This window comes from Cricetulus griseus, chromosome 2 (genome assembly GCF_003668045.3).
Source record: "Cricetulus griseus strain 17A/GY chromosome 2, alternate assembly CriGri-PICRH-1.0, whole genome shotgun sequence".
NCBI classification, from domain to species: Eukaryota; Metazoa; Chordata; class Mammalia; order Rodentia; family Cricetidae; genus Cricetulus; species Cricetulus griseus.
In genome coordinates, this window is record NC_048595.1 from 50,249,024 (window position 1) to 50,274,873 (window position 25,850).

General features: G+C 39.5%; 1 protein-coding gene across 4 annotated transcripts in view; it reads right to left on the reverse strand.

The window, feature by feature from the left end:
- Positions 1-886: 886 nt before the first annotated feature.
- The window catches only part of Atg4c (autophagy related 4C cysteine peptidase), a 70,052-nt gene continuing 45,088 nt past the window's right edge, over positions 887-25,850 (reverse strand). For 3 of the 4 annotated variants that reach the window (XM_027400480.2, XM_027400478.2, XM_027400479.2), the window contains 4 exons: positions 25,102-25,180; positions 24,373-24,449; positions 18,578-18,697; positions 887-2,306 (listed from right to left, as the gene is read on the reverse strand). In XM_027400480.2, the coding sequence (XP_027256281.1) occupies positions 2,139-2,306; positions 18,578-18,697; positions 24,373-24,449; positions 25,102-25,180 (444 nt within the window). In that variant the 3' untranslated portion in view covers positions 887-2,138. The remainder of the gene's footprint in view (positions 2,307-18,577; positions 18,698-24,372; positions 24,450-25,101; positions 25,181-25,850) is intronic. The other variant, XM_027400481.2, reaches the window with a different exon arrangement.

The window sequence follows — 25,850 nt, forward strand, 5'->3', positions numbered from 1 at the left end:
GCATACCTAACTTTGCTTCTAGGCTTGCAGAACTTTAAGCCTTTGTTCAAAGCAAAGTGCTTCTATTCTGGCCCTAATGGTAAATCCCAGCTGCTGCTTCCCTAGTGAGAGAGTAACCTAGCTTTGGCTGGTCCTCAGATGAAGGTGAATCAGTAAATAACCAAGATAAACCCATCACTCTTAACTTCCATCCATACATTCTTTCACCCCTACACATTACTGAATATGCTTTAAGTGCATATCATTATGCTAAGAGTTTCTGATTCTAGACAGTTATTCCCAGGCTGGTAGTTGATTGTGTTGTAAGATTTGTTTGTTTTGACTACACAATATTCTGAAAGAGCATTTAAAATAAAATTGAATGTAAAGAGTTGTTACCTCCTCTCCCCTTACCATTGTCCAGGTAGAATGTTGTCTTACTCCAATATTCTACTTTAATATTATCTCTTAAAGAACTAGGGAAGCAGAGAGGTTCTTTTGTAACTACAAGCTTTTGTAGAGTTCTTACATGGGAACACTCATGATCAGTACTGATCCACATGATGGTAAGTGCTTGCATGTCATGTGTCTACTGTCCAGTCCTGCAGTGTCTGAGACCAGAGGAATACAGCACCTAAAATCTGGCATATTCTTGGCTTCTCATTCTTATCCAGCCTTGACAGTCTAGGAAAATGAGTATTGAACTTAATTTGTCCAGATTTATCTAGGGCAATGGGAAAACTTAGATTTTAGACTGCTTCAATTCAATAAACCACCCTCAATGGGAAATGTCAAACCTGTTTTTATTCTTCAGGCTTACTGAAGCCATCTCCTGCCCTGTGTTTTGGCTTTACATGCAACTGTAAACGAAGAGATTCTCTGACAAACGAGGGCAATGACTACATGATACAAACTTTTACATCTTTATAAGTCACCACTCCACACTGAAACACAGAAGCTTCATAAAATAATGTTCTGCTTCCTAAGCAACATTATTTCCATTCATCAGAAACAAACAGAATTCATTTTAGATAATGATTTTTTTCAGTAAGAGAATTAAAATAATCCCAACATCAGAAACAAAACAAAAACATTTTATGTTCTCACATTTTTATTAAAGTATTTGTTTTATAACCCTGGCATGGTAATAACTCATATTTTTATATCACAAATTTGTTTTTAAGTAAACTCACAACACACTTAAGGCAGATTTAATCTGTAAATAGTCTAAATACCATGACATCATTTATACAAAGAGCAAAATCAGATAGCATCCATATCTTTCTTGGTATTCATCTTTAGACTTCAAAATTGAGTAACGCATTGGATTTCTATTAAATTTTACGTGTAAGATAGGGAACAGATGCTACAACTACTCTGTAATTTCCTTTACCTAATTAAAATAAATATAGATAGTACTAACAACTTAACTTTTAAACAAACACATGGGGGAAATTGACACTTTTGGACAGCTCAGAGGTAGAACACCTGCCTAGCATGTACAAGGCCCTGGGTTCAATACCCAAAACAAAAGGAAAAAAAAGAAAAAGAAAAGGAAGGAAGAAAACACAATGCTTTATATTCATTCCTCATCACTCTGTAGCAAGCAGAATGAGTAGCTGCTATAAAACCATATTATTAAGTATTGCCTTAAAATCCTGCTTACATGATTTTACGTGTCCATTTAGTTATCCAAATACATAAACCCAATGCATTCTCTGCTTCCATTAACAGCAGGAGACTGGGTAGTTCTAAAGATCCAGTCTCTGGTCTCCTGTTATTAACACCAAGCAGGCTTTTAAAATTAATTTGGTGATCCCAATCTTTGAGGGAATCCATATCACAAAACCTCCAGGAGACCAATGGGCTCAGGTAGAAGATACTGGAGACCAAAAGGCTGACAGGTAAGGTAGTGGTTTGTTAGCACATCTTTGGGAATTAGAATACAACCAGAATCATTGTTATTTATCAATGAGAAAGCAAGAGCCATCAAGTCATTTCTTTCAGAAAACATATCTTTACAGTTTGGGTGTTTCCAAATGTGCAGTGTTAAAAGGACATGCACAGTTAGGATTTGATCACAAAGGATCTCGGGTGACTTATTACTCTCCATGGCTCTACTGTGGTCAAGCTCTTCTCAAACACAAATGTGTTAATCTTTAAAGCAGGACAAACTCTTCTGTGCTAAATCGTTTGAATGTCGTCTTTTCATCTTCTGAAAAAAGGTCTTCTTCACTGGCTGCAGTAGACGTAAAATCAAAGTCTCTGGAGTGGCCATTTACAAAAGTAAACAATGGATATTTCTCCTTAGAGGAAATTTTCAATATCTGTAAGAGACAGCACAATGAATCACACACTGGATACAATTAATTGCACATAGTAGGGCCATGTGACAAAACTAAATATTTTAGTCCTGGCCTTGTCTTGTACATTTCTCTCACATTCACCCAGTGCTATTGGTTTTTGTTTTTTTATTCTTATTTTAATTAATTTTATTTCTTACTTTATTTATTTTTCATTTTACATACCAACCCCAGTTTCCCCTCCCTCAACATCTCCCACCCCTTCATCTCCCCACTTCCCAACCCCTAGCCACTCCTCAGAGGAAGTAAGGCCTTCCTTATAGAGTCAACAAAGTCTGACATACCAAGTTGAGGCAGGACCAAGCTCCTCCCCTCTTATCAAGGATCAGCAAGCTGTCCCACCATAGGTAATGGGCTCCAAAAATCCAGTTCATACACCTAGGATAGGTCCTGGTGCCACTGCCCCAACAGATCAAACCACACAACTGTCACCCACATTTAGAGGGCCTAGTTAGGTCCCATGCAGGGTCCCCAGCTGTCAGTCCATAGTCCATGAGCTCCCACTAGCTCAGGTCAGCTGTTTGTGTGGTTTTCCCCATCATGCTCTTGACCCTCCCTGTCTTGTCTCACCACTGGACAGGTCTGCTAGACAGAAACTTAACAGAGCACTGTTTCAACTGTCCGGCCTACAGGATTAAAGTTGATTAGCATCACACAGTTTACCCATAAAAATACAAGCTAGATCACCAGTCCCTTCCACCCCAAGGTCTCCTATAGTCTTCTAGTCCCATTAATTTTGTAGTCAGGCTGAAGAAATAGCTCATATTTATCTTCCTTTAGATAGTAACCAGAATGTGACAAAATGGTTAGATGGTAACCAGAACGTGACAAAATGGTAGTGAAATGTTAGTAAAGATAGTCTGTTACGGTAACACACATAAAAGCAGTGTGACTTCCATGCAGACAGTCCAGTCTAGTCTCAATTCTGCAACTACCTCAAGGTGGCCTTGGGCAAATCACTCTCCCTTATCATCCATGAGACAGCCTAAGTCAGCCAATTTCCCTATGAAAGAATTATTTTTAAAAGACAGAAAGCAGTAATACAAAGCTCTTTTTAAAATTCAGTTTGAGGGTCAATGAGATGGCTCAGTGGGTAAAGATGCTTGCCACCAAGCCTGACAACCTGAGTTCAATACCTGGCGCCCATATGGTGGAAGGAGAGAATTAATTCCCACAAATTGTTCTCTGACTTCCACATGCAAACAATGGCATATACATTTTTAAAATGTAATAAAAAAATAAAGAAATAGGTTTGGTCTTTTCAAAGATTACAGCAATTTTGACTGAAATATTTCTGTTTTAATCCAGTCAGTATGAAAGAGTGATTTCTTGTACAGTAACAACACATTGCCTCCTTAAAAAAAGAAAAAAAAAAATCAGCCCCTAAAATCTTGTGGAAGACCTGCAATAAACATTTGTAAATTGTATATTCATGTATACTTTGAACAATTTAAAATTTTTCTGTTAAATAAATTCTATCAAAATGTAAACAATGTTCACAAAAAAATAAATAGAAAACTTTATCTGGAGAACATTTGAACAGAAAAATTTTCTTTCTCTTTTTTCACTTTTGAGACAAGATGTTATTATGTCCCAGACTGGCCTCAGCCTTACAATGGCTCTGTCTCTGCCTCCCAACTGCTGGGATTACAGGCATGTACCAACAGGCCTAGCAGAAACCAAAATTTTGTTGTCAATAAAGACCATTAAAACTCTGAAAAGTTCAAGCTACAAAGCATAGGCTGAGAGAATATCAACTGTACATATACACATCACTAATCATCAGTTAAATATGGTTCATTATCCCCTGTACATTTCTCTCTCTCTCTCTCTCTCTCTCTCTCTCTCTCTCTCTCTCTCTCTCTCTCACACACACACACACACACACACACACACACACACACACCTAAATTCTCCTGAAACATGGCTTACATGGGTAGCTCTGGCAAAAGAAACAATGTAAAAAACATTTCAATGAGACATTTAACATAAAACACATTTTTTTGTTGTTGCATGGAAACAAACCATTTTAAAACAGCCAAGTACTAAAAACATTAGAGGTGATGAAAGAAGATCTTGTAATTCATATAAGGCTTCTAATTTACACTTTGCTCTAGTTTATTTGATTTGTATTCTACAAGAAAAAAAAGAGAAGGGCAAAAATATGGAAAATAAAGAACAAGAGGCAGAAAGGATTGGCATCTGAAGAATCATCTTCCACCAGCCAACCGCTGGGAAACACGCCAGACCTGCCTGTCATTTTACATCCATTTCATGTCCCTTGTAAGGTCCAGTATCTGATGGGCAAGCATCCATAGTACCATAGTACATTGCTTCCAGATCAACACAGCACAGCTAACATTAGAATCTTCACCTTCCTTGCCGGGCATTGTTGGCGCATGCCTTTAATCCCAGCACTTGGGAGGCAGAGGCAGGCGGATCTCTGTGAGTTCAAGACCAGCCTGGTCTTCAGAGTGAGTGCCAGGATAGGCTCCAAAGCTACACAGAGAAACCCTGTCTTGAAAAAAAAAAAAAAAAAAGATGGGATTATAATCTTCACCTTCCCTTTCAAGATCAGAAAGGAGACTTTTGGGTTTGTTGGCTATGACCAAGATGCTCATCAATCATCAGTTTTAAATCTGCATTCCAGGGATAATGTCAGGAAGAAAACTTTTGCCCTTTATAAAGCATGTTTACTTCCTGCAATGTGGGGCCTCCTATACAGAACCTTTGATCCCAGCTTTGAGCATACCAGTGGCACAATCTTTCTGAGTTTATTTAAAATAATACTAAAGGGTCTCAAATGAGAACTATATTAAAGGTTTGCCCAGGTGGTTGGAAAACGGCCAAGGGTTAAGAACACTGACTGCTTTTCCAGAGGACCAGGATTCAATTCCCAGCACTCCCATGGCAGCTCACAACCATCTCCAACTCCAGTTCCAGGAGATCTGATGCCCTTTTCCTGCCCTCCATGGGCACACATGCAAGGAAAACACCCAAACACATAAAATTAAAAATAGAGGTTTATCCAAATTAGTTAAAATGCAATGTTGGAGAGGTGACGCAGCAGTGGCTACTCCTTTAGGGGACCCGAGTTCAGTTCCCAGAACCCACATGGCATCTTCAACTGCCTGTAACACAAGTATCACAGGATCCAACACCCTTTCACCTCCATATGCACCAGGAACACACGTGGTACACATACATTCATGCAGACAAACACTCCAATACATAAAATAAAAATAAATACACTTATTTAAAAAACCATGCATATATATGTTTACAGCAGGTTTTTTTTCCCCACAGTGTCAAAACTTGAAGGTAATCAAGATGCTGCTGTTTTTAATGAGGGAACAAATAATCTATGATGATCCAATAAATGGAATGTTAATCTGTGCTGGAGGCGGGGAATAAGCTATCAAAGCACATGTAGAAAGTTCAAGTGTGTATCACCATGTGGAAAAGGTGGAGCTGAGGAGACTACATACTGCATGGCCTCAGTTACGTGACATTCTGGAAAAGACAGAATGATGGGCACAGTGAAAAGATCAGTGTCTAAGAGGACGAAGGCTGACAGGGATAGCAGGGAGTTTTCTGACAGTTAAACTATTGCTTATGATATTATGATGACATGTGTTTCAGTATGTCTATCAAAAGCCACAGAATATACAGCACACAGTGTAAACCTAAAAACTCTGGATTTAGGACAATAGCAGCGTGTCAATCTGAGTGCCCTGGTTGTAATAAATACACTACCCTTTGTGGTAGAGTGATCCTGGGGAGGAAGACAGTGGGAACTTTCCATTTCAATTTTGTTGTGAAGCTAAAGCTGAACACTGACCATTATTCAACCGATTAAAAATGCACTATAGGATGTTGAGAGGGGAGGAGGCAGGAGGGGCTGGGAGGAGAGGAAGAAGGGAAACTACGGTTGGGATGTAGAATAAATGAATAAATTTAATTAATAAAAAAGAAAAATATACACTATACTGGACAGTTGACTAGAAGATGAAGCCAAGTGAAAACCACCAATCAACATGATATGGAAAGTAAGATATAATTTCAAGACAAACAAAAATTGTAATGCCAAGGAGGCTTTGTAAATTGTCTAATTTCTAAATAGACAATTCAGAACCAAAAGACTCAAATGATTACACAGCTACAGAAGATGACTATTATATCAGCAACTCAGTATTGCTACATGCAACTTCAACAATTTGTCAACATACTTTCCAAATACTTCCCATAGCTAGGGGTAGCGCAGCAAAACATCTTTAAAAATGCAAAGTACTGATTTGAAAAATTGGGGGCTGGAAAGACGGCTCAGTGGTTAGGAGCACTTGCTGCTCTTCTAGAGAACCCAACTTTGGTTCCCAGCACCCACACCAGGTGGCTCACAACCACCTATAACTCCAGCTCCAAGGGATCCCATGCCCTCTTCTGGACTCAATAAGCACCCACACAGACAAACACAGGAACATAAAAATGAAAATACATTTTAAAACTTGATCCTGAAATTTTTTTAAGTCTGGTGTTCTTTTATAATTAGAACACTGGCAATGTTGTCAAAATCGTGGAGTTTTCTAAAGTGGATAATACAAAATCTACATTTAAAAATTCCAAATTAGGTTATCTCTGTGAGGCAAAATATCAATAATTTAGCACTATTCAAAGTTAAAATACAATGTCAATTATTTAATAATTTAGGGAAATGTTTATTGTATATCGTTTTTTAGATTTGTGTGTGTGTGTGTGTGTGTGTGTGTGTGTGTGTGTGTGTGTGTGTGTGGTGAGGAGCAAAGATGGGCACTGGACCGCCTGAAGCTGGAGTTACTCCAGGTCTAAATTCTATTCTGTTTCCACAACATAGCCAAATACATGCTGAAGCTGTTTTATTACCTGAGAAGTAAGCCATAGATTTCTTTACAGGAAAGAAATATGGTCATACTTTATCTATGTACTGGGTTGACAGGCTTCAGAATTGAGAAAGGAAAAATCTAGAGGACAGGAGTTGAGTAATTTATTTCATCATAAAGCTAGTTAGAAGAACAGAAATAAAACAAGGGATGATCTCTTTCCCCATGCCAAAGTCCTTTCCACTATGGCCTGCCACCAAACATGGAAATCACTCTGGTCCACAGCACTCCACTGATACTGGCCAGGATCACTTCACTGGGCTATTGCCTATGTGTTAGTCCATTCTAAAGTCAGCCAAAAGTATGAAAGGCAAAATTGTCAAAATCACCTTGAAAAGTCTTTCAATTGTTTAAAGCATGGCAGCCATAATCTTAAATGCACACTCCTGTTCAGTGACATGTAAATATACTGAACATACTAGCACATACTATAAGCCAGAAATGATAGCACCCACCCATAAGTGTGGCACACTCCCAAGTAGTTGGGAGCATCAGGAGTTAGATGCCAGGATATATCAGGATACTGTCTTAAAATTCCAAAACTAAAACTAAATATACATACAGATAAACACACACACACACACACACACACACACACACACACATTAAAGAGTGGCTGGAGAGATGGTTCGGCGGTGAAGAGCACTGGGTTTGATTCCCAGCACCCACGCGGTGGCTCACAACCATCTGTAATTCCTGACACCCTCTTCTGGCTTCTATGGGCAGCAGGGGACACACACGCTTCACGGACAAATGCAGGTGAAACACCCACACACAACCACAAATGTGCACAAGGAAATGTCCCTTTGTCACTATAGCATCATGTGGTTGGACTGCACCAAAGATGCAGGTGCTGTTAACCTCCTTATACCATCCCCCTCACTACTCAACCTTAAATCTAGCCACTCTTCTAGCTCTCACATAAAAAACTTAATTGGTTCTTATTCTCATCTGTTTCTATGACAGTCAACACTCAGAGCGTTTTTTCTTAAGTGTGTTACTTCCTTTGGTTTTGCAGTATTTCACCCCCCAGTATCTGAATGATTTTTCTTTCCTTCCTTCACTCACTGTCTCTGTTTGTTTTCATATCCCCAAAATACAGATATAAAAATCAATCCTTCATCTCTCCTGCATATTCTATATTCACCCCCTTAAAAATATTATCTGCTCTCAGTTTCAACTGTTTCTCGCTGAGCATTATTGCTACCCATCATATGTAGCTGAGGGGAGTGACTACGGAAGGACCCGGTGCAACTGGACATGAGAGTGACAACGGTGCATCTATTTCCCAATTATTGCATCAGCAATGCATCCCCAGGCTCCTTGCCCACACCCACCCATGCTTCACTGGCCAAAGTGTATCTAAATGACTGGGACGCTAGGAATATGGGTGAAAAGTGCACATTATCATCACAAACACAATCAGGATTCTCCCTGAAAAAAAAGGAAAAGAGACAGGGATTAAACAAGTATTCAGTGGTGTTTGTGTGCCATTCACAGATGAGAAACGTGGAAAAAAAAAAAAAAAAAAAAAAAAAGCAAGGCCATGTGCTAAAGACGTCTTCGGGTCCTGTGATTGGAAACAGCCAGGCTAAGACCTGAATGACATGAAGCAAGCACTGTTGGGAGATCAGTCAGAGGGATAAAGATTGTGGATGCTAGCATTCTCGGCACATTTAAATGGAAGAGAAAGTATGGTCCTCGTGGGCAGATCTCACAGGTCCTGAGGAGTAGATGAAAAGGTGGTTTGGGTTTCATTGTTTGCTTAGACACTCAACTGAAAACCAATCTACCACAAATTTCTCACAACATTCTTCCCACATTGTGAGTTTCTTACCCACAATGTTGTCTAGTCCCTCCTCACACTTCTTCCCTAATTGCATGAGGATTAGTCCTTCTAGTCCTAGCCCAGATTCTACTGACTTTACCTCAGACCACACTGAAGGCTCCTCCAGAGCCCTGTGGACTTGTTGAGTATATCGTAGAGACTAACATTAACTGGCACTAGGCCAGTTAATGAGAATCTGCTCAAAGCCAGAATGAATTTCGTGGGCCTTTGAAAGTTACCTAACCACACTGTCTTGTCTCACTTAGCTGTAAATGCCGGTGATGCTAGCATCTGCCCCACAAAGTCACTGTGCAAGACTGACTCAGTTAATGTAAAGTTCTTACAAGACTGACTGGTATCTAATGTGTTGGCTTTATCACTGTTATTGCCATTATTAAAATATTAGTCTTCTGGCATTTGTTAAACATACAGAGTCACTGATTGTTAATGTCTATTCTTGCCTTTCTAATGAAACTATAAACCCCTGAAGATTACACAAGAAATCAAGAGTTCTTATCACTAGCTCCCAGAAGGAAAAGGGTGTAGTTGGAGAACATGGAGCTAGAAAGACCATCTTTGGGAAATAGCGGAAACACATATGTGCCTAAAACGCAAAAATTATTTCACAAAGACATTTCCTGAAACAATGATGCACGCAGGAAACTGTGCACCACTGGAGAAAATAGGAATCTTGATCTGAGACGAGAAAGCAAACTAACTTTCTCTCTCTATAACCAAGGACAAGGCACACAGAGGCCAGTTCCAATCCAACATAAAACAAACAACAAAAAAGCAAACAACTTTTCAACAGCAGGATCTACCTGAAAACCGAAAAGACTTTCAGGAACCTGCTCTCTGCTGCTGAAAATGAAGCTGGATTCACATATAATCAGGAGGCCGTGACCGATGAGCACAGCCTTGAACTGTGACAAGGGACTCGGCACCGCCAGTTAATAGTCACCACCATTTCTTCTCAAGACTTCTTTATTTTACTAATAGTACTAATTAAGTAGACGTTATGAATTTTAAGATAAAGCCACAGCAATTTAAGACTAGATGAACATATACTAAAGACTTTCTGTATAGCTCAATCATTGAACTCCTTGATCACTTATAAGAAAAGCTTTTAACGAAGTCTCTTCAACAAATATTTACTGATCCCTAGAATGTGACAAGCAATTCTAAGCACTGGAGCTTCAACAATAAACTCTGCCTATCCTTAACTTTGCCAAGGATAACACTGCAGTGGAAAAGACATATGCCTGCATGAAGCAGCAGAATCCACCTAACAGACACGTTAGGTACATGTAAAATGGATGATAGCAATGGGTGCTAAGGAGACAAAACAGGGAGGGGCAATTACATGCAGATGGCTAGAACTCTAAGCAGAGAGCATGAATAAAGACCTGGAGGATGCAAAACAGGGAGCCTGAGTATATCTGTTGGAAGAGAATTCTACATACAGACTCCATGAACAAGAAGAGGGTCAGTCAACTGTGGTTGGACAAGAGCTAGGAGAAGTGGGTAGAAGGTGAGGTCAGGGGATGATGGGGGAGGAAGCAGGGACCCCCCATCTATGGGTTAGTATGAGTTTGAGCTTTGACACTGAATGGGTTAGAAAGAAACTATAAAGGTATGAATGAGAAGTCACTAGCACAACCTTAATCACATTTATTTGTTTATTTTATGGGTATGGATATTTCACTGGTATGTCTATCTGTGCACTACATTCATGCATTAGCCATGAGGCTGAAGTCAGCATCAGATCCCTTGGAACGGGAGTTACAGAGGGTTGGGAGCCACCACATTGGTGCTGGGAATAAAACCCAGGTCCTCTACAAGAGCAGCCTGTGCTCTTAACCACTGAACCATCTTTCCAACCTCTTAATTACATTTTAAATAAAATCACTAGGCCAGCTGTGTTGACAGACTGTAGGTGTAGCAAGGGAACTGTAAAAAAAAAAAAAAAAAAAACGAGTAGACATTTCAAGGAAGATGTTATCATGGGCCAGAGTGATGAGAGGGGCCAGAAGTTACCGCTCAAAGTACATGTTGAAAGAGAAATGATAGGAGCTTCCTATGTTTCAGACACAGGGTGTAAGGTGGAGAAAGATCCAGTTTGAGGGCAGGGCCCATAAAAATGGCATTGCTGATTTATACAATAACCAAATTCTTTCTCATTTGCTATGCTTTACTTTAGTACTTTTATAATTTACTTTAGTGTCCATATTCCTTTGGATGGATATTAGATAAAATATAACAGGTCTCTTTCTATACATAGTACTTGTGGCAAAATTCTAGTGAAATAAAAAAATAAAAATAATTTTATGATTTTTAAAATCGATCTTTTCATTTTATAGTCAAGTCTTACAGCCTAAAAAAATAGCTAAAAGCCACTTTATAAATACCATTGTTAGGAGAGACTGATAAAACAGTGTGTGTCAAAATAACTCTACCACTACGTCCCATGAAAATACCTCCAAGATAATTCATTTCCAAATCCACTAGGTAGGGCCGGGTAAAGCAGGGCTTCCACGACAGGGTGGGAGAAGTCTGTCTGACCTACTAAGTACAGTGATGCAGTAGACATCACTGTAAGTGATAGAAGTCAGAGACCAGCAAAGGGACAAGTTGAAATCATGTGCCAGCCACAAAAATTCAGTCAGAATATAGTATTCTGTGTCACCTGCTGTAATACACCTGATAAAATGTGAGGGGCCTGAAACAGGAGGTAAAACCTGCCCTGAGGAAACAAGCTGTAAAATGATCAAAAGTGTCCTAGTTGTTTATTATTGTTGGTGGTGGTGGTTTTGTTGTTGTTGTTTTGTTTTGTTTTGTTTTAAGTACCTCTAGTCATCTTTAAAACTACAAAATCATGTGAGAGTCACAGAAGATGGTGAACTTCTCTAGATTAAAGTGGATTTAAGACACACAGCTGCTGTGCACTATGAACCGGTCAGTCAGCTACACCACACATCCGCAGGGCAACTGGTAAAAGTGGTACCTTCTAAAGCTCGGATGCTAATGTGATAAACAATGTCACTTCCCTGATTTTGACAGCTGAACTGAGCTTATGCAGGAAAATGTCCTTGTTTGTCAGAACTGCACACTCAATTATTCAAGCATAATGGTGCATTATGCTAGCAATTACTCTCAAATGGTTCCGGAGAAAAGTTAACTGTTATAGTTTCAACTCTTCTTTAAAATTTTACACTGTTTCTGTTAAGGGGAGGCAAAATAAAGATGTAAACAAAAGCAGCATTTTTTTTTCATCAGCAAACAGCATTAAGAGAAATAACCATGAAAGCAAGTAAGAAAGACCATAGAAGAAAGCAGCATGAGAAAGGAAGGATCAAAGGATGACAGCCACTGCAACACATGGGACTCAGAACCCTACAAGAGTCATATCGTGGACAGCAAGGCACAGAAGCAGAACACAAGGCAGGAAATATTACAGAGCTAGAGGAAGCAATTATAATTACATAACTGCAAATGATTCCGGTGGGCCAGGCAAGTTGGGGCAGGCTTGTGATCCCAACACTAGTGAAGCAAGAGGACCAGGAATTTGGGCCATCAAGATGGCTCAGCGGGTAAGGGAGGCTGCGGCCAGGCCTCACAGCCTGGGTTACATTGTGGGAGTCCATATGGTGGAAGGAGGGAATTGACTCCCACAAATTGTCTTCTGACCTACACACGCGCGCACACACACACACACACACACACACAGGCATGTAATGGATAAATAAGATCATTTTTTAAAATAGAAAGATCACTCCAGCCTCAGCTACATAATTTTCAAGGCCATAGGCTTCCTCAAAAATAAAAAATAAAAAAAAATCAATCCAGGGACCAAAGGGGATGGCTTGGTGTTTAAAGCACTTGTTGATCTCCCAGAGGACCCAGGTTTGATTCCCAGCACCTACATGGTGGCTCACAACCATCCATAACTCTAGTTCCAGAGGATCTGATGCCCCTCTTTTGACCTCCTTGGGCACTATACATGACTATGGGGGCAAAGATGTCATTCAGGCAAAACATTCACACATGAAATAAAATAAAATGAATAAATCGAATAAAACTCAAATCAGTTAATAGAAAAAAAGATTCCATTGAAAAATAAGGTCTAATAATCATAACTTTGTATATAATTAATGATATTGCCACAAAATATGTAAAATAAAGAGCAATAAAATAAAAGAAGAAACAGAGAATTCTATACCCCCAGGTAGAAACTTATCCCACAATCTAACTCGGGCTGCGAGGCCAGGCATCAGGCCTCCTTACCCACTGAGCCATCTTGATGGCCCAAATTCCTGGTCCTCTTGCTCCTATTATCTACATGACTCGTCGCTGTGACAAACAGCTGGCAGAAGCGGTGGAAGACTGGTTTGGGCTCGTGGTTCCAGGGTTCAGTCCTTCATGGCAGGGAAGGCATGGAGGTAGGAACAGCTCTGCTCCTGGTGGCACTGGTATGAAAAGGAATGGGACCCAAAACAGGACCAGACTATAACCCCCAGAGGCCCACCCCCCAGTGAAGCCTCCCCACTAGCCAGGCCCCTCATCTCCTAAAGCTTCTCCAACCTCTGCCACTAATACTGTCACCAGCTGAGGAGCAGATATTCAAACACGTGAGCCTGTGAGGAACATATCAGATTCGAACCACCACAATGTCTTTCCATAAATTAAAAAAGCATGTAGGAAAATAAAAAATGGGGGACATAAAAAATGTAAGGGAGAGAAAATAGGAAGGACAATGGATGGGAGGAAGGGCTAACAACAGAAAGACCAGAGACGGAGCCACAGAGAGCTACTCCATCAGGTCCTGGGAAGCCAGCGGCTGCTGTGTACGCATTCCAGTACACCTGACTGTGCAAACGGAACTGGGTGTTAAATTCCTCTGTAAGGACATGAAGAGGAAAAGCTAGGTTAGATCAGTGGGTGTGGCTACTTAGACTCAGCAGCTTTGAAGGGTTCTGCCGGAAAGGGAGGCATAAAGCATTCAAATATTTCTTGACTAGGTGGCCAGGCAGATCGATGATCTGCTCTCTCTCCTAGTCCTCTATCTAGACCTGCCTCTGTTCTCTCTTTTCCTTGATCTAAGTCCAAGTGCCTGCTTGCTCTTACTGATTCTTCATAGACCTTCTCTCACCAAGTCCTTCCTCTCCAACCTCACGCCTTCAATTCTCAGCCAGGAATCCTTGAAAAGGGGCATTACACATCGACAAAGAAAGGCTACACTTGATAAATGATGCCAGGCCAACCGTTATCGGTGTGGGGAAAACATTGAAGTTCCTAAGTGTAGAGCAGAAGCACGAAAGTTCCAGAAGAAATCAATATGTTTATAATCGTTGGTCAATAAATGTTTTGTGGATACTAAATTTAAAAAACATAACAAAATGTTAGTTGGTATCTTAAAATGAAAGATATCATTAACAAGTAAACAGTAGCCTAACAGAATATATATACCAAATATAAAGCCATCGAAGTAGTCGTGTCCAGATTTACAAAGCCTTCCCTCGTAAGTAGCCCTAATGAAGAATAAAGAAAAAGGAGCCGGAAATGCACAAAAGAGGAGCCAAATGGCCAATAAACCTTGACAAGATGTTCGACCTCACTGTCAATCAGAGAAATGCAAATTAAAACACGAACAGATACTACCTCTGCTCAGTAGACTGATTAAAATTTTCAGTCAGATAGTTTCACGTGTTGTCATGCAAAGCATTGGGAATTCTTGCATTCTGCTCCTTGGTATCACCTTGAATCACACTGGATGGCATGTGGCAAACATAGAACCATGCATCCCTATGCCCAGCCTTTCTACTCTGATTGATGTACAGAGTGTGTCAAATGCAATCCTAAAAGAATTAGATATGCAAAAGAATATTCTTTAGGGCTGGGCAGTGGTGGCACATGCCTTTTACCCCAGTGTTCAGGAGGCGGAGGCAGACAGATCTCTGTGAGTTTGAGGCCAGACTGATCTATAAAAGTGAGTTCCAGGACAGCCAGTACTGCTACCCAGAGAAATCCTGTCTTGGGGTAAAGAAAAAAAGAAGAATATTCTTTAAAATACTATTTGTAGGACTGGAGAGATGGCTTAGAAATTAAAGCACTTGTAGAGGACCTGGGTTCAATCCCCGGAGCCACATGGCAGCTCACACCATCTGTAACTCCAGTCCCACGTGATCTGATGCCCTCTCTGGCCTTTGCAGGGACTGCATTGCATGTGATATACTTACATACTTGCAGGTAAAATACCCATGCTCATAAAATAAACAGCTTTTTTAAAAAAAGAAATTAAAAATAGAATATTATTTGTAACTAAAAACTGAAATAAGCATCCGGGTCATGGTACATGTCTTTAATCCCAGCACTTGGGAAAGGCAGAGGCATACAGTTCCTCTGTAAGTTCAAGGCCAGTCTGTTTTACAGAGCTAATTCCAGGACAGTCAGGGCTACACAAGGAAACGCAGTCTCAAAAACAAAACAAACAAACAAAACAAAAACTGAAATAAACAATTTTAGGTTCTTAGAAACAAGCTAAATGACTATCAACAAAAGAAAGACTCAGAAATTTAATAACATACAAAGTAATATATGATGTCTGTGGATGTATAAACATGGGTGTGTATATGTATAAACATAAACATGGTAACCAATATGGAAGTTACCAGTAACAAGTAAGAAAAGGAATGCAACTGGGGAAAGAGCCTCGTACACTGGATTTGTAACCAATTATGGCACGTGTGCAATTTTTCATAAGCTCAGTGGTAGAATACAGGCATTTTTCCTCATATGTCTATATGCCTGAAACTTAAATTTTAATGTCACAAAATACATTATTAATGTGCTGCTTCAGCCTGACATTCATGCTTCTCTACAATATTATGTCAATGTACTTTTCTAGTGTCACTCATCCTGCGCTATTTCCTAGTGCAATGTTTCCTGAGCCGCAGACATTCACACATGTCTTTCACTGCTTTCCTATGTATGTTACCTCTAGTGTGATTAATGAACACTTTTCTTTCATCATTTACATAATCTTATAAAATAAATGGAAATGGGAGATCATATGGTTACTATACCTACCATGTTTTCTAATAGGAAGAGAAATAAATATATGCATTAAACGTTTGTCCTTAGTGATGCCTGAAAATATCAAGTATCATGCCCTGGGTTAACTCACAAGTAGTTCTCCTGGTGTAAAAAAAATTGCTTTGTTAGAAAGTGAAATCTCCAGACCCTTCGGGGTTCTGGCTCCAGTGGTCAGGGGACAGAAATGCTGTCCTTTAGGTACTCCAGGAATTCATCAGAGTGGACCCCTCTCTGGGTATGCACCACAAAGTCGCTCTTCTTGGCCTTCCTTGGCTCTCAGTGCTTTCCCTCTCACTAAGCAATGGAAATTATGCATACACTTTCAGGCTCAGCTTAAATATCACCGTCACAATAAAATACTTTGACTTGGATGTGCCATCTCATCTCCCTGGGTTCAACTTGCTTCCTTCCTCATCAATTTATTTCTAGTTTCATATGGACGCTTATCATATTTAACATAATATATGTCTGCTTGTCGTGTTCCCGCTCCTTAAGCATAAATGTTACTAGAGGCTAGAAGCTTTATGTCTTATTCAAAGCAGAATTCTATCCTGGTCACTTTATGCTTTGTATACAAAAGTTACATACATACCTGACAGAATGAACTCCATCCAATAATTAGCTTAATAATCTTTATTAACATTTTTCAATCACACAGCATTAGGAGATTATTCACCCACAGAACATTACAAATTCAACATGGCACTCTAGACAGCCTAGCTTCATTTTCAAAATCAGAAAACAGAAAATAAATCCAATTAGAAAGAAATACAGAAAATATGGAAAACAATTTGGTTGACTAAAAATGCCAAATTCTGGTTTGGGGGTGTGTGTGCTTAACTTAGAACTACCCGAGCAAAATCAGTTGTCAAAGTGAGGCCTTGACCCTTCTCAAGAGCAGTATCTAAGAAAGCAGTGAACTGGTTCTTACAAATTCTCCAGAAGATACGGCAGCACAGTTTCCCTTTGCCTTAATACTGCACACTGCTCTGATACATCTGCGATAATTCTAGTTGCTTTTCGAGTGAAGAAAACCATAATAACTATTTTTAATCAGAAAGATCAATACATAACTCCTCTGTGAATGCTTCGTTTTTCCACAGGCGTGGACTGTGTGCCTGTTTCAAACACACTTATTTTGGCCCAAACAGAAAGCAAGCTGATGAAAACAGATACACATTGATATGGGACATGGTCACCAACCTCAGCATCTGTCACCGGATTGCCTGGGTTTATATATTTTAGCACATGCATGGTATCGTACAGAGACAAAGGATTATCAAGCCAGAATATACACTGTCAATCATGATCTCAGGGGAGGAAGCAATGAGGAACTCGATGTTCCACTCTGTTCACTGGCCTCCCTGCTGCCAGGGAAAGTGAGGAGGTGAAGACTGTGGGCAGGACGGAGGAAGGTCCCATGGATCTCACTTCCTCCTTGTTCATTTTTCTGTCACATTCCTGGTAAGTTTCCCGTTCTTCTTGGCAGGTCAAGTACACTAAAATTCTTATTTGAGGCTTTGTACTTAATATTTTCATTCTATCTTTACACTGCTGAAGTCAAATGTTACCCTACTATCTGTCTACTTTCTTGTTGAAGTCAAATGTTACCCTACTATCTGTCTTTCCTGAATGAATAAATTCAACTGGACGTTAAACAATACTAAAATCCCTGTTACATCTGAGCACGTGTTGTGAGTGCCTCACAGTGAGTTCACGGAGTTCTGTCTGACCACGGAAGGACAATCTATGTAACCACTAATAATGACATCCTCCAGTTACTCTGGCTTCTTGCAAGGGCAGCTAATCTTTTTACTTTCCCAAAGTACTAAACACGGGAGGCACTAAAGCTCTGTATGTGTTTCAGCAGTACTCACTCACACATCAAAAACACGCACCAGTTTAAAAGTAAAAAATAGCTGAGTGACTACTTCAAAGAGCCATTAAATAGAACAGACCAGGCAAGACAGTTATTAAAAGGTAACAACACACTTCATTTGATAAAGCAGTTCCAAGAAACGCAAAAATATCATTTCTCTTTAAAAATAAATAAATAAAGGAAGCACTTGGACTAAAAAGAAATGAAATTTGACTTGATCAAATACTTCATTAATTTTTTCTCCTATCCCTAAGGGAGTGCCCTTTAAAATCCTCTTCAAATAGGATGTAATCTAATTGCTTGCCCAGGGCCAGAGTTGGCAGGATTTTTATTTCAACATTGCCACCTAGTGGACAACACTTTCGACTAGTCACTGGAACCTTGTCTCAAACGCTGGCTCCCAAAGATAGTTACATTCAAGGTGGAATTTTACAAACATGTAACAGTTCATGCATTTATTGTTATAGAATATAAATCAGGTAATTTACAAATATTATACACCATGCTTTTAATATGGTACCTTAGTGATTTCCTCAGATGCTCTTTCAAAGTCCTGGACGTTTCGACAGTAAAATCCTATTGTACAACTAGGATCCATTTTTCGAAATGACATCTTTTTAGGAGAAGGACAGTGGAATGTCTGTAATTTTAAGAACAGTTTGAAATTAATTTACTGTTACTTGATGGACCGAAGTAAATACTTTTCTCAAAACTATAAATATTTTTTCTAAGGAGAATTTTAGCCGTTCCCATTCTCTTTAAGGATGTAAAACACAAGAACCAGGAATATGTATATTTAACCAAACCTTCACCCTATGTGGACTATTCTGTTTATCAAGCATAAACAAAGCCAAGCATGAGATGCATTTCTAACACTTGAAGAAATGAAGAAACACAGATCACCAGAGTTGGCAAGCTTAGTCTAGTCTAGAACCTGTTAGCCAGTCATCTCTATGAGACTGAGTTAAATCTGTCTTGTTAGAGATTCTTCATTGCTTATAAAAATATTCATAGCAGTTTTATCCATATAGCCAAAGCTAAAAATGGACCAAATTTTCCATAAGCAGCGTCTGAATTAAAATTGTTTTGTTTAGGGGTTGGAGAGATGGCTTGGTAGTTATGAACACTAGCAACTGTTGCAGAGGACCCAGCACCTACAAGGTGGCTCACAACTACCTGTAACTACAGTGCCAAGGGATCCAATGACCCCCTTCTGGACTCCATGGGGACTGCATACATGATGCACATTCTCAAATGCCTAATAAAAGTCTTCTTAAAAATGTAAAAAAAAAATTATGTTCATACCACAGTTACTTGGAATTAAAGTGGAGCAAATACCTTGTATGTGAACATGGATGAATGAAGGTTCTTTCTAATGCTTAAAACTGCTTTGTTATTATTGTAATCCAACATCCTGACTCGTGTAAATGTCCTATATGAAATAGTCAACTTCAGAGCTTTTATTTGATTTTGTTGTTCTTGCTGTAGTTTTGCTCATTTAGTTTTTGAGGTAGGCTCTCACTGTGCAACCCTGGCTGGCCAGGAACTGGCTATGTAGACCAAGCTGGCCTCCAACTTATGGTAACCCACTTGCCTCTGGCTCCCAGGTATGAAATTATTGGAACATAATTGAATATTCTTCCAATTTTCTTTACTACTGTTTTATATTCTTGTTCATTCCCATAAAGAACATAAGAGGCAAGTGAAAGAACTACTTTAAAGAGATTAAAAAACAGATATGAAAGACAGGAAAGCTAAGTAAACTGTTAGCTGCAATGTGGAGTAGTGTGTAGGGGTACAAGGCACAGTTCTAGTTCATATTTATAAGGTCTTTTACATACAATATGTCTGAAAATAGTCATTTGCCCACTTTGTTGAAAACCAGTAACAAGAACTTATTCTTCGGTTTTACTACCTACTAAGGAAGACAGTCAAAAGGTCTGTACAAGGTGCAATGATACCTGTTTAACCTGTCTGTGAATGTGTCCTTCTCTGTACAAAGAAGTAACTAAAGCTTTTCTAGTATCAGTAACTACAATGGTGCGTGCCTGCTCCACCGAAATCACCACCACAGACGCTAAACTGAATTTGTGGTTACCTTGATATCTACAAAGAACTTTTTAATTACCCACAAAGCACAGATATAGATCTCTGGTTTCACCCCAAAGTGATGCTGCTGTCACTGCCGCTGCATGGAGAACAGCATTCAGAAAAGTACTTTAGAGCTGTCTCTAAGCTGAAGATTCTGAAGTCAAAACATTAATTTAAACTCTGAATCATTTCTGTTTATTGTAAAATAAGTTCACCTTATAAATACTTTCTGAAGTGGTATTGCTAGGCCATATTTGTTTTGTAATTATCCTTTAAGCTATGCGTGTATGATTTAATTTTAAAATTCTGGTGTCTGGTACTAGCAGCCTCTATTTTACATACATAGGGAATAAAACTACGGATACTTTCTTCTGTGACAATGAAATATATTCCCAGGGGTGATGGGGGACATCTTTCTGTATGCTGTGATTATATGTTTCTCTTATTGTTTGATGACTAAATCTGTTTTGGCCAAAGGATAAGCAGGATTTAGCCAAGCAGGAAATCCAAACAGGAATAGAGAAAGGTAGTAGGCAGAGTCAAGGAGATGCCATGTACTGCCGAGGAAGAAAGAGGTCCAGCCATCGCTGGTAAGCCAAGACTACATAGAGATACACATTAATAGAAATGGGTTCATAATTTAGAGAAACCTAGCCAAAAAGAAGCCTGAGCCATCATCCAAATAGTTTATAATTAATATAAGCTTCTGTGTGTTTATTTGGGACTAAATGGTTGCAGGACCAGGTGGGACAGAAACTCCGTCTAAACAGGGGGGGGGGGGAAAGAGCGTAAACTCCTATTTATTCATTTTTAGTGCATCATTTATTCATTGCCTGAACAAATAGTTATTAGGAACCCATTAAATGTCAAACATAATTAGATATTTAATTATGGAATTCATTTCCTAAAGGAGATACTGTGGGTTCATAGTTCATACTCTTTATATATATGTTAAGAATGGTAATTGCTGGGTATAATGGATTTTATTACCTAAACATATAAACAATACCATTACAACCGTTTTTCAGGTATGCTGCACTATTCTGCAGCTTGAGCTGAAGCTTCCTGCATAGTTAAAGAAGAAGCTTGCTAGCTCCACTGCACATGTGAGAGTCCCTTCCCTGACAAACTCACTTACTCCCTGTGCATCTGTCCAAAAACTTTAGTGCCACTAGTTTCCTAATTTATTGATGGTGACTGAAACAGCACTGTATTGGTCCTTCTAGGGTCTGAAATTTGGAATTGGGGACCTAGTAATTGGAAGAGACTCACATGTCCAGTAACAGGGCTTCCCTTGCCTTTAAGAACTTAGTATTTCCAGGAGTGTTAGCACATGCCTCTAATTCTAGCACTTGGCAGACAGTGAATCTCTGAGTCCAAGGCCAGCCTGGTCTTCAAAGTGAGTTTTAGGCCAGCCATAGCTATACAGTAAGACCTCATCTCAAAAAAATAACAAAAAAAAAAACCCAGTATTTTTAAGAAACACAGTTTATAATTCTGGAAGTATATGAAAACAATAAGGACTCATAATATCTGATTTAAGAAACTTTAATTCATTAACAGTATATATGTAATATTGCTTTCTGTTGCATGATATCAGCTGAAACAAAAGTAAATTGGAAAGTAGTTTCTTTTAGCTTACAAATCACAGTCCATAAATGATGGAAGCCAGGGAAGGAGCTCAAGGCAGGAGCTTAAAGCAGAAACCATGGAGAAGTGCTGCCTACTCTCAGCCCCCAGCTTCTGCTTGCTAACTTTCTTATATACCAGGACCCCTGCCTAGGGATGGCATCACCCACAGTGGGCTGGCCCTCCTACATCAATTAGCAATCAAGAAAATGCCCCCCCCCCGACATGCTGGCAAGCCAATATGAGTGAGGCAATCCCCCTAACTGAGACTCCTTCAGGCAGTTCTGAGCTGAGTAGACTAAGAGAAACAGTGTATGCACATTTCATATGAGTACGCAGATACATATGGGCACGTAAAATTATACTTGTAAAATACACATATGCACATATGTATAAACACATGGATACACACATGTATCATACTTCTCCCACCCCAACAACTAAAATTCTGTCTTCCTCAAGTCACTGACAATGAAAACCTGCAACTCAACTTGTACTCACTGCTAAGTCCCCAAGTTCCTCTCACTCTCTTCCAGTTTCTCACTGTCTTTTCACAGCTTTTTCTCTAAGGTTGCTAAACTGCTCCGAACCCCACTGTCTCCTTGAATATCATATAGTGGTGCTTCATACATGAAAAGCTACCCTCAGCTAGGCATGGTGATGTGTACCTTTAATACTATCCCCGAGCTGGGGCAGAGGCAAGAATATCTCCAGGAGGCTAAGCCTCACCTGATCCACACAGCAAGTTCTAGGCCAGTCAGGGCTCCATAGTGAAACCTGGACTCAAAAACCAAAACCTCAATGAAGATGACCCAAGGCAGGAAGATTCTCTTCCCTCGTGTAGAATTTTACTCGATCACACCTGCTAAACCAACAATCTATCCTAACATATTCATGAGATAATATCACAAAGATGAAAGTTAACATACTACATAACAAAAGGGTTTGGAGAAACATGGAGGAGCTCAAGAGAGGCCTAAATGACAGTTGAAAAAGAAAGAAGTTGGCCTAATTTAATTTCAAAATATTAAAGTTCAACTCTAAAAATATAAGAAATCAACATGTAGTAATAATAGCAAAGGATATATTTAAAGTATCTTCTTTAATCTTAATGTACAGATATTCTATTTAAAATTTCACAATCCTGTTAGATTACTCATTTAAAATCTCAGGACTACAAGTAATTATTTACATGGAGTTAGATAAAGGTATACAATTCTAATTTCTTTCTTTCTTTCTTTCTTTTTTACATTAACCATAGAGTTTTCTTACCAAGCAGGAGAGGGAGAGAGGGAGAGATAGGGTGAGAGAGAGGAGAGAGAAGAGAAAAAGAGACAGTGTAAGTATAAGGGAAGAGAAGGAGAGGCAGGTGAGAGTAGGAGAAGATGACCAGACGGTAAGGTAAGAGAGGTGAGGAAGAGGGAAGAATTAGTGGTCGACCACCGGAAACAGAGAAGCCAATTCTAATTTCTACAGAAGTGATTTTAACAAAGTCTGAGAGGCCTTAGATACGCATATTATCCTCTGTCTGCACAAAGCTCCAGCAGTATATGCATAAGCCATCAAAGCAAGGATGCTTGGGAATGCACGACAGTTTAAAATCTTCACTTGATATGACAAAAGCAGAAAGTGAAATTTTAGGGTTGGAGATATAGGTCAGTGGTAGAGCTCTTGCCTAATAATGGAGACGCCTCAGCCATCTTAAGCCCCGCTGCCCAGCAGACAGCCCAAGGTTTACTATGGTTCACGTGCAACTCTATGAAAGGAGGAAGACAGCTGAGGTATGAATTTACAAAAGAGGCTAGGTTGTTTAACAATACATTTTTCTAAACTAGACTTTAATCTTGCAGTTTGCTTTCATATCTACCCCCTTTGAATACCGTTAAGTATTAACATTAGCTCAAAAGGCATTTCTGAAACACAACATTTCCCACTGACCCTGTCATTTACAATCAGTGAGTGCCCATGCCACTCGTGATGAAATCATTCTAATCTGTGAAAGCATCAACTAGGAAAAACTAAGTAAAATGATATAATAGTTATCTGTCTCACTTAGGAACTCAAACTTTTCTGACTTAAAATATTGGATAACAAAATGACCACCTATAGGGAAAGCAGAATCTATAAATGAGCATCAACAGTTGCTGGAAATCCAAATAAGCACCTGAGAATGTAAATGGGGGTGGGAGGAGAGGCTTCCACGGCAGGTGAGATCTCACCAAATCAATCGGCTTTCCTTTGGGAAATGGTCCTTTTGTCTCCTCTCCTACCAGGACAGATCTAAAACTATAAATTCCTCTGTGCATGCACTGCTTAGCCATCTGGCTACAAAAATACTCAAGAGACTTGATCACTTATTTCAGTACTAGCAAGGTACCTAAACCTTGGAGACAGACATAAATGAAGAAGACAGTAAATCACAGATTAAAATTCAGCAGCCAAGCACCCAGCCTTGGGCTGGTGCTGACTGTGGCATTGCGAACTAGCAAAATCCTGCTGGTGACTGTGATACTAGGAAGGCATGGCTCCCTAGCACACTTCTAAATAGCAGCACACTTCACATGGGAAGAAAACAATACCCTCCATGTACAGTACCTCAAGAGGGAAGTCCTTTATGCTGACATCTACAAAAGACTGGCAGTAATGAGGGTCCATGTAAATCAGACTGTCATCTACAAGGACAAAACAGAAGACAAGTAATTCAAAACACCTTCTTATGACACTGCTTACAATCCAATTTCTATGGAGAGCAGCTGAAAAAAGTCTGGGTGTAATGGCCTGCCAGCCTGAGACTCGCTGACAGAAACTCGGTCTGCGCAGCATAGATTAACTTTGCATAATCAAATATGCTTGTATAAGCAGAATTTTATAAAGTGATGAGACTGTCATTTAATTTTTGGTGATAAAATTACTTTCACAAACACACAATTATATTCTACAGTTTGCATATGAAAAATGCATCGCCTTCTTTGTTCTGACAGCAAGAACATATTGCTTGTCATTTCATCATCAACTAACACCACTAAAAAAATGGCAAAAAGTAAATATGTAAATAGCAACTGCCAGAACGTGGCAGCGGTGTCTTCTGGAACTCAGGGAGACCAATAAATTGTGCTTTGTTTATGCAGTAACAGAAATTAACCACACATTTTAAGGAATCCAATTACATTGTGGACCAAATGACAAGTGAGCAGCTGAGGGAGGACTGACAGCCATATGAGGTCCTCACTGGGCTCTGTTAACCATCTTGTTTCCAAACAATCTCATATTAACTTTCCACTTTAAAAAGAAAACAATAAAGTAATATCATGCTTAGTCACTAACCTTGAAATCCAGCAAAGTAATAGGACTGTTTAGGTTTGCCGCCGATAATACCTACACAATATTCAAGGCTTAAAACACCCTGTCAGAGGAAATGAATAGATTTAGAGCAGGTGACAAGTGGTGACAATCTGAAACAGTCAGGTCGGTTCTGCTGATTTTAGAAGTGTCCCAACTTCCCACCAACAGTTACTACTTTTTTATATTTGCTCTATGTCCTGGAATCCTTGTCTTCCAAACTGTCTCCCTTTTTCTTTAAACCATTCAGTATTAATTCACAGCATGTTGCTCAACAATACGGATAGGCCACAATGTGCCACAAAACCACATCACAAAGCAAAAATGTCCTGCCAAAACAAAGCACTACTTCTTCTCTTTGTGTTTTTTTTTTCTTTTTGGTGGGGGGGTGGGTTGAGACAAGGTTTCTCTGTATTGCTTTGGAGCCTGTCCTGGTGCTCACTCTATAGCCCAAGCTGGCCTCTAACTCATGATCCTCCTGCCTCTGCCTCCTTCAGCAAATCCTACCGGCGTATGCCACCACAACCAGCTAGTTCTTCTCTTAATGAGAGCATTCTCTTCCATCTAGAGCCATGGTTCCCAACTTGTAGGCTAAGACCCCTTTGGGAATCAAACGACCATTTCACCTCCACCTAAGACCATCCTGCATATCAGATATTTACATTATGGTTATAACAATAGCAAAATTACAGTTATGGAGTAGCAATGAAATAATTTTATGGCTGGGGATCACC